The 15,535-nt window shown below is 46.3% G+C and overlaps 1 protein-coding gene across 6 annotated transcripts in view; it reads right to left on the reverse strand.

Moving 5' to 3' along the window:
- RPS6KA2 (ribosomal protein S6 kinase A2) overlaps nucleotides 1–15,535 on the reverse strand; it is a 451,529-nt gene that overhangs the window by 117,922 nt on the left and 318,072 nt on the right. For all 6 annotated transcript variants that reach the window (XM_055391343.2, XM_055391339.2, XM_004044945.5 and 3 more), the window contains 2 exons: nucleotides 11,539–11,655; nucleotides 3,997–4,078 (listed from right to left, as the gene is read on the reverse strand). In XM_055391343.2, the coding sequence (XP_055247318.1) occupies nucleotides 3,997–4,078; nucleotides 11,539–11,655 (199 nt within the window). The remainder of the gene's footprint in view (nucleotides 1–3,996; nucleotides 4,079–11,538; nucleotides 11,656–15,535) is intronic.

Consider the following 15,535-nt stretch of genomic DNA (forward strand, 5'->3'; position numbering starts at 1 on the left):
TCCTTCAGTGGCGGGGGAGGGTGAGACCAACTTTGAAGGGAAAGAAGGAACCGTTACGCTTGAAGGAGAAAAGGAGCTCTTCCGGGTCACTCCTGGTGCCCTGGAGAGGTGAACATGGAACCGGCTGATGGACAGTAGGACAGTGTGTGGCCGAGGACAGGCTGGAGAGCTTCTCGCATCCACCTGCCTTTGTCTTAAACCACAGGAAGATGCCTCATCTGTGTTTGAGAGCAAATCTCAATGCCTCGAGGATGAAAGAGTGGGTTTTCGGAAAGGAACGTATTACCTAGCAGCTGTTCATTTTAAGAATAACAGCTTTTTGGAGATATAATTCACATTCCATATGATTTGCCCATTTAAAGTGTACAATCCAATGATTTTTAGGATATTCACAGGGTTGTGTACCATCAGTGGGTTTTAAAGCATTTTAATCCCCCCAAAAGCAGCTCCAGACCTGTCTGCACTCAGTTCCCACCTCTCTCACCCCCCAGCCTAGGAAACCACTCGTCTACTTTCTGTCTCTAGGGTCTGCCTCTGCTGGACTGTCATATGAGTGGAATCTTAACCCATGCGGCTTGGTGCCTGGCTGTTCCTGCTAAGTACACTCTTCCCAGGCTTCACCCATGTTGGAGCGGGCACCAGTACTTTATTCCTTTCTATTGCCCAATATCATTCCGTTGAATAGACACTTTATTTTTCCATTTCCCAGATAGTGGACATTTGAGCTCTTTCCCTTTTTTGGCTACTGTGAATTGGCTGGTGCTGCCATGAACATTCCTGTGCTAGTTTCTGTGTAGACAGCTGTGTTCATTTCTCTTGGTGAACCGCCTAGGAGTGGACCAGTGAGGTCGCATAGTAATCTCTGGTCAACCTTTCGAGAAACTGCAAGAACAGTTCACTGTGTTGGCATTCAGATGATCCTGCACTAACAAATGTCTAATTTAACTTCCTATTTTGAAGAGATAACTGTAACTGAAGAGATATAGACCAATGGAACAGAACAGAGCCCTCAGAATTAATACCACACATCTACAACCATCTGATCTTTGACAAACCTGACAAAAACAAGAAATGGGGAAAGGATTCCCTATTTAATAAATGGTGCTGGGAAAACTGGCTAGCCATATGTAGATAGCTGAAACTGGATCCCTTCCTTACACCTTATACAAAAATTAATTCAAGATGGATTAAAGACTTAAATGTTAGACCTAAAACCATAAAAACCCTAGAAGAAAACCTAGGCAATACCATTCAGGACATAGGCATGGGCAAGGACTTCACGTCTAAAACACCAAAAGCAATGGCAACAAAAGCCAAAATTGACAAATGGGATCTAATTAAACTAAAGAGCTTCTGCACAGCAAAAGAAACTACTATCAGAGTGAACAGGCAACCTACAGAATGGGAGAAAATTTTTGCAATCTCCCCATCTGACAAAGGGCTAATATCCAGAATCTACAAAGAACTTAAACAAATTTACAAGAAAAAAATCAAACAACCCCATCAAAAAGTGGGCAAAGGATATGAACAGACACTTCTCAAAAGAAGACATTTATGCAGCCAACAGACACATGAAAAAATGCTCATCATCACTGGCCATCAGAGAAATGCAAATCACAACCACAATGAGATACCACCTCACAGCAGTTAGAATGGTGATCATTAAAACATCAGGAAACAACAGGTGCTGGAGAGGATGTGGAGAAAAAGGAACACTTTTACACTGTTGGTGGGACTGTAAACTAGCTTAACCATTGTGGAAGTCAGTGTGGCGATTCCTCAGGGATCTAGAACTAGAAATACCATTTGACCCAGCCATCCCCTTACTGGGTATATACCCAAAGGATTATAAATCATGCTGCTATAAAGACACATGCACATGTATGTTTATTGTGGCACTATTCACAATAGCAAAGACTTGGAACCAACCCAAATGTCCATCAGTGATAGACTGGATTAAGAAAATGTGGCACATATACACCATGGAATACTATGCAGACATAAAAAAGGATGAGTTCATGTGCTTTGTAGGGACATGGATGAAGCTGGAAACCATCATTCTGAGCAAACTATTGCAAGGACAGAAAACCAAACACCACATGTTCTCACTCATAGGTGGGAATTGAACAATGAGAACACTTGGACACAGGATGGGGAACATCACACACTGGGGCCTGTGGTGGGGTGGAGGGACGGGGCAGGGATAGCATTAGCAGATATACCTAATGTAAATGACGAGTTAATGGGTACAGCACACCAACATGGCACATGTATACATATGTAACAAACCTGCACGTTGTGCACGTGTACCCTAGCACTTAAAGCATTAAAAAAAAAAGTTCACTCTAAAAAGCATGGGTTAAATTACGTTACAATTGATAACACTGAACTAAAACCCTGAGTGCCTACAATAAACTAGAATGTCTCACCTAAGACTTTTGTGTACATAAGAATTACTGGGACATCTTGTTTGAAAAGTCATATATCTAGGCCTTGTTTCTACAAGATGATGATTCAATAGGTCAGGAGTGGGGCCTGGATCTGTGTTCATAACAGTCCTCTCCCCGCCCCCAAACACACAGACAATTCTAATCAGGTCTAACCAAAGTGGTCAACTTCTGCATTTTCTTACCATTGGTTGTACTGATAAATGTCAACCAGATTTCTCTCCCCTACAGAATTTTCACCAGAAGTCCCACGGACCTTCTAACTCACTTGGAAGAGCTCTTTTCCTCCTTTGTATACTTAAGTGGTTTAAAGTCTGTACATATTTGGTCTATGCATTTTTTGTCCTTCTTGTTGGCGACAGGTCCTTCCCAACATATATCTCATTTCCTCAGCTAGAAGGCAAGTGACTTGAAGGCAGAGAATGACATATTTGTACTGCTCCCCTGCCTGTAGTTGCTGGGGACACTGTTGCAAGACCTAAAAATTCAAGTGCCGCCTTGACATCTCAGAGCCTCATGGGGCCCCAAGGCCTCTGCATGAACTCCCTGCTCTGCCAAGTGTGCCCCCCTCCCAGAGAGAAAGTCTCCCTGCCCTGCTGGTTTCCCCATAAGCTGGACCAGCTGCCCCCATCCAGCACCCACCCTAAAAGGCTTCAGTTCCCTGCCAGCCCACAGAATCATTCCAACAAGCCAGACACACCTTCTGCAGGAACCAGGGGCCACGTGACCCTCCCGTTCCTAGGAAGCCTGCCTCTCACCGTCTGGGCACCTAAGTGCTGCCCCCGTGAGGCCCTGTGTGGCACGGGGTGCCCTCCTCCCCAGGGCGTCAGTTTATGTAACTAATAAGCTGCTGTCAGTTCATCTGTCCAGTGCCCGGCGCTGTGTGTTCAATCGCCTAATGCTGTTTAGGGCAGGGGGAAGTTCCCTCTCTCACCAACACAGTGAATAGGAGGTGATCAGAACAGATACGGTAGGTGCCCAGCTAGTGACGGGCTTAAAGACTCTGAGCCTGGCACGGAGATTTTGGATCACATTCTGACTCTAACGCTGCACTAGGTGCTCATCCCTCACTTGCAGGATGGGCGTGCAGAGGAGCTGGGCAGAAATCAGTGTTTCTAATGCCCAGCCACTGGGTCAACAAAGGAAAACAACCCAACCCAACCCAACCATGAGTCACGTTGTATTTAAAACCGAGTGAGGCCGTCGGCCTGCCGGTATTGAGGCTGGTTTGTCAGGCCCCATCCAGCCCAACAGCCTGCTCGCAGCCTGCTGCTCTGCTTTCCCAATGCCGCTCCACGGCAGAACATATGTGGGAGAATGGTATTTATGCAATACAGCTCTTCTCTGACAATTGTGGAAACTCTGCAGGGATATTTTAAATATTCATGGAAATGTTTATACTGTTTATTATCAATCAGAGAGTAATGTGCTCATTTAGAGACATCTTCAGAAATCGTGAACATTAAATGGAATGAATATTTCCTCAAATAACAGAGTAGAAATTGCAGTTACCTGTCTCCGAAGCAGCCGGCCCTTCCGAAGCCCTTACCTTTTAGGGTGGCTTTCTTAAGGACCTTCATGGCATAGAGCTGCCCAGCGTCGGACCCCTTCACCTTCCTCACCAGGAACACCTTAGCAAGAGAAAACGGAACATCAGAAACCCGTAAGACTTCAAACTCGCTTTCCATATTGGATTTGACAAGGGGATACACAAGGAAGTTTAGAGCATTTTCAATAAAACAAGTACACTGGTGAAAATTTAAAATCTTCTCCAACGTCAAGGCTGCCGGAAAATGCTCTAAATTCCTATAGCTCTGCGGCGAACTTCACTATGTGTCTGTATGAAGAAGCGTCATTTGTTTTTGGTATCACTAACTTTGCATTTTATACCAGAAATAATACCACCCCTTGTTTTGAAGACGAGCTGTTTAGAAAAACAAACAGGAGTTTTAAGGGAGATCCTTTGGTTTGAGTATCCCTCTGTAAATCCTTACTGAGAGACCACGCTGAAAGGTATTACCAATCACACAAAACAGGCTCTATCCGATTTTCAAGAAAAGCTACTTTCTCTTACTTCAACTGTCTTCACCCAAATTTTAGCTGTGGGTAGCTTAAGAGTTCCTTTCTAACTGGCTCTTAAATACACTTACGGATATTTGGCAATGCTTTCTGAAATACATTTTGATGTGTATCACTGAGAAAAACAACAAAAAAGTAATTGAGAGCTTGAGTTTAAATTTGTATTAGTGATTTTTTAACAAACTTAGTAAACAAAACTGGAGTTCCTTTGTATAAAAAAAAAAAACTTCCATGCAAATTAAGAAAATAGTACTTGATTTTCCTAAAAGTGTTTTCCAATAGATGCAAACATCTGCTTGCATGATGGAGATGACACAGGCACATGGTGCACTGGTGTGGCTGCCCATGCAGCATGGCTGGAGGGCCGAGGTGGGGTGGCTCCTTCCCAAAACGTCTCCTTTACTAAGCCTCAAAAAGCCAGAAAGACCAGCCACTATAGATGTTCTAGTTCCATGGAAACTCCAGGTGGCCCAAGTGAGCATCCGTGTGGAGCAGCAGCCTCACCTGCCATGGGCAGAGGGACATGGCCGGGACCTTTGCACTCTTGGCTCCCCCCCAAGACTGGAGGGGCAACATCTAGACACTTACCGAGTGCAGGGGCTCTAGGAGCAGGGGCTGCTGGGGCAGCCCAGCTGGAGGGAGACCAACCAGCGTCTATTCTAGAGGCACAAATAAAGAGGGACCAGGAAGACACAAGGTCCCAGCACAGGCATGTGGATTCACGGAGTTGCTGTATCAGTGTCACGCTCTCACCATGTGCCCCTGAAGTGATTCCTGACCCCACTGCTGCCCTGCCATCCGTCCCAATCACTGTCATTATTGAATCACAGCCCCTCCCCAGGTGGGGACTCTTCTAGATGATGCCCATGGGAAAGCACCCCAGCACCCCTACCCGGGGTGCAGGACGGTATAGCATCATCCTGTGCGATGAAATGCTGCCTCTTGGACCTGATTAGGTCCCAAGAAGTCACAGGCAATTAGAAAGAGGCTTCCCTCTTCCCCTGGGTTATGGACTATACCATCACCGACAGTTAATATTCATCTCTGGGAGATGTGTGGAGTGTGTGAGAGAGAGAGAGAGAGAGAGTGTGTGTGTGTGTGTGTGTGTGTGTGTGTGTGTCCCCAAAGCTGGATAAACAAGCTTGTGGTGAAGCCCTGGGGCGATAGCTGGGGCATCACCCTCATGCGCACTGTGGTGGGAGACACAGGCACAAGCCCTTCTCTGGGCTCAGGATCCCATGGCTCTTGCTGGCAGACCCACTGTAGCTCTGGAAGTTACTGCACATGGAAGGACTCTGCCTCAGGGTGTTCCCTCTGTGCAGTGGGCGAGCTTCCTGACAGGCAGGTAGAGATGTGAAGGCAGTGGTCTGAGGATAGGATTTCTGCAGAGAGAAAAACATTAGTGCTTAACTCTTGAGATCTTCTGCTTTGAATCACGGGAAAGTCACATGCCATGCACAGTTTTAGCTTCCATCTGATGCAACTCCTTTCGTTTCTCCAGCCCATCCGTGTGCCTAACGTCCCTAGGTTGACTTGATTAGTGGTGCTGTGGAGATGAGGACCAGCCAGGACAGTGCAGGGAGGAGGCAGGTGCAGCCCAGGAGTCCAGGAGCTGGGCAAGGCTGCGTGAGCGTCCCGGTGCCGGAGAGGCCGCACTGGCAGAGAGGAACCTGGGTCCCAAAAAAGTCGAAGGGGGTGTGGAACAAGGGACAGTTGTGTTTGTGGCAGGGACGCCACATTTTCCCGGCATCCTGCAGGTAAGTTGGGCAGTGACACCAGCGAGGGCAGGGGTATGCCTTCCTGGCCTAGGCAATGAAGAGCAGGTGCAAAACGTTCCAGCTGCCACTCCCTGCTGTGGCAACTGAGGACACCTGGTGCAGGACAAACCAGGCAGCCTGGTCACTGAGTCACTGTGTGGAGGATGGAAGCCTTGGGTGGTTGCTCCAGCCCATGGTGGATTTTGGTAGGGTGACAGATGAATCTATCCATTCCATTACGGCGAAGCTGACATGTTAGCTCCCAAAATGAGGCATTCTTATAATCAGAAAACAAAGGGCCAGGTTCCGTGGTTCACACCTGTAATCCAGCACATTGGGAGGCTGAGACAGAAGGATCTCTTGAGGCCAAGAATTTGCAACCAGCCTGAGCAGCATAGCAAAACCCCGGGTCTAGTAAAAATAAAAATAAAAATTAGGGCCGGGCGCGGTGGCTCACGCCTGTAATCCCAGCACTTTGGGAGGCCGAGGCGGGCGGATCACGAGGTCAGGAGATTGAGACCATTCTGGTTAACATGGTGAAACTCCGTCTCTACTAAAAATACAAAAAATTAGCCAGGCGCTGTGGCAGGCGCCTGTAGTCTCAGCTATTCGAGAGGCTGAGGCAGGAGAATGGTGTGAACCCGGGAGGCGGAGCTTGCAGTGAGCCGAGATTCCGCCACTGCAGTCCGGCCTGGGCGAAACAGCGAGACTCTGTCTCAAAAAAAAAAAAAAAAAAGAAAGAAAGAAAAAATAAAAATTAGTTGGGTGTGGTGGTTGGTGGCGCGTGCCTGTAGGCCCAGCTATTCGGGAGGCTGAGGCAGGAGGATCGCTTGAGCCCAGGAGTTTGCAAACAACAAGCTCCCTCTTTCAAAATGGGAGGACCCTGAAGAAAAAGGAAGCAAGGTACATGACGGATTTGTGTTTGGACGGTGCAGCCTTCACAATATCCTGAGTGGGTCCGTACTTTCAATACCTCTGCACTCAATCCCTAACCCGTAAGAAGTACGACCGTATAAACTCAAAGAGCAGAGAAAGCCCCATTCCACTCAAGTCTGAACTGAAGACCAAGTCTGCATGGGGCAGCTGCCAGTTAAGATTTGGTTTAAATGATGTCAAGTTTTGCATAGGTCTTGACACATGAAACTTTTCTCTCTTGTATGTTAGGCCTTAAAGATGAGATGACTGATGGTCATGGCTAATGTTCGTGCTTATCTGTTTTGAAGAGAGAACCCTACTTTTGCTTTTTAAAAGAACGGAAAAAACTCCATCCTACCAATGTCTGCCAAGCTTCTCTGTGGGCCAGTTACTGCGAATTCCTGCAGCAGGTGCTGCCTGACTCGCAAGCACAGGACCCGCGGAGGGGAACGGCACCTTGAGACGAGCAGCAAAATACAGCAAAAATGCAAAAATGATTTTGGTAATGCGTGTGGCAACTTGCTGGTCTGCGACAGGGATCTTGACCCTTGGGTGCCGTGCAGTTCCCTCTCCCTCTCTGCTGTCATTCTTGTCACTGAAGATCAATTTTAATGTAGTGGAATAAGCTCCAAAACAACACTGTAACCTTGAACTAACGCAGGCACTGGGTCTTTAATACTTAACCCAGTGGGTGCTGTGTGTGCCCCCTCATTTCATTTTTAGAACTGCCTCTCCAGCAGCTTGGTGTGCTGCATTGCAAAGATGCTGTGAGAACCACGACCTGGCAACAGGTGCGATGTCACTCTGAACTGCCTCATGATGTCATGGATCACCGTGATCTGCTGATTCTCTCAGCAGAATTCTCAGCTCTCTCTCAGAACTGGAGGGTTGCTATTGGGCTGCAAAATCCTTCAAGCAGGAGCCAAATGCCCGTGTGCACTTCCAGGGACTTTTGGGTAACAGCTGCCCGCAAAAGGAAGACATTTAAAGACCTGTTCTTATCATGCTACCAGCAAAGTCAGAGAAAGCAAGGATTTTTTAAAAACTTTGGTTTGGTTCCTTTTTAGAATGCAGGAATCATAACCTACGGTTCATTCTCCAGAATATTTTAAAGGAAAAGAGGTTTCCTATCCTACTCCTGGCACTTATGCGAATAGGGGAGCTCCAGGAGCAGGTGAGGAGGTGGGACCAGGGCAAAGCCACTTTCCCAGCCCCGGGGTGGTTCCCACACCTCCCTCCTCTAAGCTTGCAGGGAACACTGGGTCTGCACCCCTCCTTTCAACACCGAACAAGCTTCACCATCTTTCATTGCTTTCCTGATTCAAGCTTTAAATTGCTTTTCATTTTGAGGATAAGGTTGTTTTCTGTGCTTTTCTCTGGTCCCAAGCACCACCCATGGCCCTGCTCTCTAGATAGCAATGAAATCATGATGGCTTCGCCTTGCAGGACTGAGCTCAGAGCTCACAGACGCTTCCCGCTGCTGGTGAGTGCAGCTTCTCCCACAGGAACAAGCTTATTACACCTGACCAGGCGAAGAGCAGTGGCTTCGGAGAGCCTAAGCGGCTCACACAGGCAGGCAACGGGACAAGTCACTCGGATGGCTCCTGGTGCAGTCTGAAGTCAGGAGCTGGCACCAGTGCAAAAAGTCTAAAGGGAAGAAACTGCATGTCATCCATTTCTGCATCTCCAATGTCATCATTAAATAAGAGAGAAAGAATAGAGTGGCTCAGTGACAGGCAACTATGAGCCCTATTGAAGGACTCGGCTCCCAGGCAAGGCCTGTCCCGGGACACTGCGTCCAGATTCACACCAGGTCTTTGCTCTTTGGAGCGGAGGCAGGAGGTGGAAACCTGAAGAACAGGTGCTTTCTGCAGAATGAGAACATTCAGTGTTGTCCTTCTGTCCCTGGTAGGTGCAAAAGGGAAGATGACTCTTGCATAAGGTTGTGTTATTTGCATGTAGAGAGGAGGAATACAGTAACGTGGGGCATTAGAACACACGGCTTCTCCCCCTCTTGTCATCAGTTTTGCTTAAATTAAAAAAACTCACCACAAACAAACCTAAGCGGACAAATACAATTTGTATCTGTGACTCTCTAGTGACGATATTAGCTCCAACCTTCCCTGGAAATGTCTGAGCAACGCTTTTGAGAATAGTATCTCTTCTTTCCAGAGCCCAGCTCGCATTAATCCATGAAGCAGACCTAAGCCTCCCTTCCCACGCCAGCCCCGGCCTGGACCTGCTGCCCCGCCCCTCACACCAGCTCTGGACAGGCATTACCGGAGCTGGCCCATTCCGTAATCCCTGGAGGTCAGACACCCATGGGCACTGCCATTGCCTCATCCTTCTCTTTCCCCTACCTACTACTGTTCTTGAAACTTTACTTTTTAATTCCTCATATAATAAAGACACAAGTAAAGATAAAATTAGAAGTGGTGAAAGGCTGGGAAGAAAAGGGACAGAGTGTTATGAACATTATCATTCCAATGGGATTCTGCCAAACACCATGATTTCACTTGTTTTCCAAAACATGCTTTTTTAAAGCAAAATTAAAATTCAAAATTTGAAATCTGAACGAGGGAGCTGGAAAAGCCTTTCTCCTTTCATCTTTAATACCCCAGTTCTGTGAGGAGGACATTGGTAAGATTCACTCTGTAACAGAGCTGGTCAACCACAGCCCTCCAGACACTTCCTGGGCCTCCACTGTGGGACGTATTCCAGCGCTCCTTCCCTCCAGATAAAGACGATTTGGCTGATTCCGTGCTTCCACAGGTGGAATCTGTTCTCAAGAAACAATGCATGGGCAACACCCTTGAAAGGTGGAAAAAGGAAAGAATGCTTGCTTGTCTCTGTTTTCAAATCATGGAGAAAATTATTCTCCTCTCTCTTTTTTCTCTACATTTCTAATTAATAGTGAGGCATTCCACTATCACATTACACAGGCTCTGCCTTCTCTGATTTTGTGCTTTTTGGTAATGGCTATTAACATCGTGAGAAACTGAAATCTTCATCCCCCTATTTCATAAACACCATATCAACTAGCCATATTAAATAGACATTTTTGTAGGCCCAAAATATTGCTGGTAATTTCCTATGGTTTAATCTAACGTATTTTGTGTATACATCATATAAACACATGTTCCTTCCACATTACCAGGTAGAAAAGAGAAAGAGAAAAGAAAAAGACATTCTACAGTACAAGCATGACAAAAAAAATTTTACAAACAATCCAGTTCATGCGGACTGCAGGATTATCCAGAACACTAATGTACTATTCATTCTATCCAGTTCATGCAGACTATAGGATTATCCAGAACACTAATGTACTACTCATTCTACACTTAAATTCACAGGAGCCACGTGCATTTTGGCACAAAGTCATGTGAAGAATGCAAAGATTTGGTAAATGTCTACATACCACACAAAAATAGTTACTTTAAAGAGCCAGGCTGTTCTGCTTACATGTAAGGAACGGTTGGCTTCATGGTTTATTTCAGGCCCTTATGTTCTAGAAATCAAGTTGTCAGAGCCTATATATTTCTAACAGCTAACCCAAGGAGGCAGAGAAATTAGCATTGTGCTGGAATAAGTCACGTGTCATCATAATTGAAAAGCGTTATTGACATCTTGTTGTATGTGGACGTGGCATTAAATGAAGAGCCAACTATTTCTCATTTCCTGAAAGAAATTAGCTTTTATTGCCGCAATTTGAAGGTGACAAAAAAGGGAAATGAACAATTCCACTGCACAAATACATCTTAGGCAACTGCTGAGTGGGATTCATGCCCTATTTACTCCATGGAACAACTGTGTAAAGTAGGTTTTATCCTCTCCATTTAGTGGGTGGGGAAGCTGAGGCTTCATGAGGCAATCGTGCAGGGTGAGGAGGGGAGCCGGCTGCAGACCCTAGCCTTCCTGGCTCCTGTGCCCAATCCAGAGGAGTGGATTCTTTTCTTTTTTCTTTTTTTCCTTGTTCTCTTATTTTTTTTTTTCTTTGGGGAAAACAGCTGCTAGAATACACTTTCAAAGATACATTGGCTCAGGTCAATAACCTTCCTCACCTTGGTGATGATTTACCAAGAGCCAAGGGAGGCTCTAGAGAGGGAACAAATGTGCATGTGACGGCTCCAACGGCATTTTGTTCTCACCTGGCACAGCCCAGCCCTGTGCCACTGGAATTCTGGCTGTGCAAAGTGAGACCCCGGTTCTGAACTGTCCAGGTTCCCATGATCGCAGCCCTGCCGGTGAGGACCGCCTGCAATTTTCATCCAGGGGGGCTCTGTCCAGGTGTCCTTTGTGTTCAGGAATGAGACTCGAGAGACAGCCAGGGCTGAACTTACCTTTCCATAGGATCCTTGTCCTAAAACCTTCAGCAGCTCAAACTGGGAAGGGTCTGCCTTCTCAAAGCCCTCCTTCACATGATGGCTGATGTCTATCTCCTTCACGACACCTTCTTCCTGCAAGAGAGCGGCACGGGTGAGAAACACACCGCGAGGAGTCCCTCAGAGCCGCTCACAGCTTCCTCCTTCCCTGAGTTTACCACGAGCTGGGTCTGTTACAGATTTTAGCGCTGGAGTTTGAAAGTGGAGACACCATTTAGTTTTTAAGATGGAGTCTCACTCTGTCTCCCAGTCTGGAGTGCAGTGGCTGGATCTCGGCTCACTGCAACCTCCACCTCCCAGGTTCAAGTGATTCTCTTGCCTCAGCCTCCTGCCATCATGCCCACCTAATTTTTGTATTTTTGTATTTTTAATAGAGACGAGGTTTCACCATGTTGGCCAGGATGGTCTCGATCTCCTGACCTCGTGATCCACCTGCCTCGGCCTCCCAAAGTGCTGGGGTTACAGGCGTGAGCCACCGCGCCCGGCCCATTTAGTTTTATGGAATCACCTTGGTGACGTGTGTGGTTATTGTGTGCACCCCGTGGGCCTTCATGGTTTCTTTTCTCCATGGACTTTTGTCATTTGGTCTTACCAGGGCCTCCGAAAAATCTAAGGGTACTCTCAATGAAATCCATTCTGCTCTTTAACAGTCTGGGCAGAAGTTCTGGTACGATGAATATAGCAACTATGGAACAAAATGACACCAAAAGCGTATTGACGGGTTCCTAGATGGAGACGTGGTCTGGAAAATGCAGACAGCTTGTCCTCCTTCTCCTTCTGATTCACACTATCCCTGGTACGTTTGTCAAAGCTAATGTAAAGAACATGTCATTGCCATCCTATAGATTATATTTCAGAAGAAGCAGTCAGGTAAGATTTTCCACCAGCCCAGAAAGCAAGATTTCCCTGTGGGAGAAGGAGTCTATAAGTGAAAACACTGACAGAAAACACTACAAATTTTTCATCCCAGAGCTTCCTGTCCCCAGAGTCACATGACTTCCCTTGTAAAGGGGTAGGCCATCTGCCCAAGTGCCAGGCCGTGGAAATGGAACACTGGAAAAGAGGTGTTTCTCCCAACATGAGACATTCGAGCCCAACTGTTCCTTAAATTTATCTCTGCATTTCTCTGAGATTTCTGTTCCACTATCTATACATTTGTACACCCCTCTCTACAGTTTTAGCTCGGGGTGAGGGGCTGAAAAACTTCAGAAACTGCTGGCTAAAATGCACATCCAAAAACAGCGACCAGGAATTGTATGCATAGTGTGCTCTGGGAACCAGGGGCCTCTCATTCATCATTGCTTCTTTTCATGAAGAAACTGTGAAGTGGAGATTTTCTCCTGAGACTCAGATTACACGTTAATAGCTGGAAGTGATAGAGGTAGGCTTCTCATCAAGGACTGACTTCGAAGCCAAGTACTTCCACCCTCTGTTTTACTCTAAGAGCGAAGACTTCCAAATGAAATCACAATAGCAATAACGTACATGACGATGTTTGAAAAATTCAGTTTCTCAAAACGGTTACTTATAAATCTTGCTATTTTACCTCCATGTCACAAATAGAGGCACATGTAAAAGCAGATAAGGTGTCTGAGCCGTGGAAACTCACAGCGGATTAGAGGCCTATGCAGTTATCCGTGGCTTTTCCATTCTCAGTTAAAGGAAACACTTTCGTCTCCATATCTTCAACGATTATTTGCTATTTTTGTAAAAACAGTGTTTTTTTGTTTGTTTGTTTGGGAAAACAATGAGTATAGCCAAAACTGACTCTCTTTAATCCATCCTGAAGTTCATATGAGTGCAGTTGGAAGATACAGAATTACAATTTTGTTGCTTCATAATTACTTCTTGAATGAGTAAGTAAAAATGCTAGAGGCACAGCCCAGCCAATGGGCATTATATTTAGATGCTAATTTGTGAGCGGACATCACATTTTAAGCCCTTCCTCCCTTCACAGCACAGGCTTACTAGAATTGCAGGACCATGCTAGCCACCCGAGACTGCGCAGCTTTTGTGGTGAAATCTCCTGGCTTATGGAAAGGGACAGAGAAAAATGAGGCCCTCAGGGATCCACGTGTGTCGCTGCCTGTGAGAACCACTACCTTCCACGCGGCTGCTGGAGGTGTCTTCCTGCACAGAAAACAAAGGCAGGAGCCCAAGTTCAAAAAAATTCATCATGGTAACATACATGCTATCTTTTCCCGTCATTGACCTACTAAAGGAAGAAAGAAATTGCAGACGATTTGTCATTTAAAGAACAACAAAATACTCCTCTTCTGTTACTAAAACACTGTCCTCACAATGGGTCCATTAACATCCTCTACCTACAGGACTAGCATGCGCATGAGTCATCCAAACCCCAGCCTCCCTCCCCAAATAGCTCCCATCATGCAGCTGTGTTAATGCGACGCCCACACTATGAAAAAAGGAATCACCACCAAAGCACACCCTTCTGTGACTTCATTTTGGTAACGAGAGCATGGCAACGGCGACACTGCAGAACAGAAAGTAAAATTCAACACTGCCCAGAGGTGTGGGGCAGGCGAGGCACGAGCTGGCCAGGGAGGCTTCGCACTGCAGCCACCACCCTTTCCTGGGGCACGTTTCCCAGCCCTTGTGTATGTTTCCTAAAGATTTCCAGTTCCTTCCTTTTTCTTCAGCAGCTCTTTGCGGAGGGTCTGAGACCCACAGCTGTGGTAAATGAGCTCATGCAGTCCCATGGGTCCTGGTCCCCTTCACTGCCTTTGTGGGACATGCCTTTGTGGGACTAGGCTCTGAAGCGAGAGTGACAGCATCCAGGCTACTTGGATGCCACCTGGCCATGGACGCTGGCACCTCGGAATTCCCATGGGTGTTCCCCTGCTCCCAGTCAGCCCGTTTTTTAGGCTGGCTTCACACCTTCCTCAGCACTTCCAAATTGCCATCCCCTGTTGCCTCCCGCCTCCCCGGTCCACGCCGCACCCCCACCTCCATTGCAGAAGTTCACCTTCTTTAGTCATTTCTGTAACGTTTCGAATCAAAGCCTTCGACGCAGATATCTCATAACATTTCAAATTTTGTGCAGATTCTTTCCGTCAAAGTATTGAGAGCAAATGTACCTGAAGTACACACATAATTTCATCTCCTAAAATGACATGAAAAACGCCAGTTTTCTTCCCTAATAATATTGCGATAGAGTTCATTTCTCATTTCAAATCAGTAAGGTTTTTAACCGCAAAGCATCTGAGGTGTCAATGGAAAAAAATCCCCAAGAGCATCACCTTTCAGACTTCAGAGTTCTGTCTTCACAGTGACACTTTAGCTTGAACTTGCTGGAGGATGCTTAACTTTCTTTTTCACTTTCCCCAAAATGAAAACAAAACAAAACGAACAAAGATCTGGTGTTCCATGGATTCGGCGCGCACTCTGGGGTCTGTGTGAATAGGAAACAGCCAGATGAAGCCCCAGCACCATACTCCCGGCCACTGCTGATGACGACCCTCTCTGGACAGCCCTGGTTTCTGGATCCCTTCGTGACAACCGCCCTAAGGGGCAACTAGCATGAAAATGTGACTCACATTTCATTTTGAAATATGTGCCTTTTCTGTTTTATGAAGCAGGTAATTTTATCTAGAGCTTGATGAGGATTTGCATGCAATCCCTTAGGAAGATCAAGTCTGTTCCTGAATCTGCTGCATCCATGGCAGGAGCATGTGGTTTCCAGCACAGCTCCTGTAAACAGTATTTTTAAAGCTAACTTGAGAGCTTTGGGAGGAGGAGCTGGGACTGTGATCAGGTGCTAGCTCCATAAGCAACGATTCCAAACATTTTGTAATGTAAGAAAGAAAAACTAGAGGTATAAACTGTTTAAATGATGTTTGAATGTGACAAATTGTGACAAGGAATTTTTAAAATTCCTGCAGAACTGCACTCAAAATTCCAATGACTGCAGGGAGTCCCGGGCAGGTATTTCAGC

Source organism: Gorilla gorilla, chromosome 5 (genome assembly GCF_029281585.2).
Source record: "Gorilla gorilla gorilla isolate KB3781 chromosome 5, NHGRI_mGorGor1-v2.1_pri, whole genome shotgun sequence".
Classification (NCBI taxonomy): domain Eukaryota; kingdom Metazoa; phylum Chordata; class Mammalia; order Primates; family Hominidae; genus Gorilla; species Gorilla gorilla.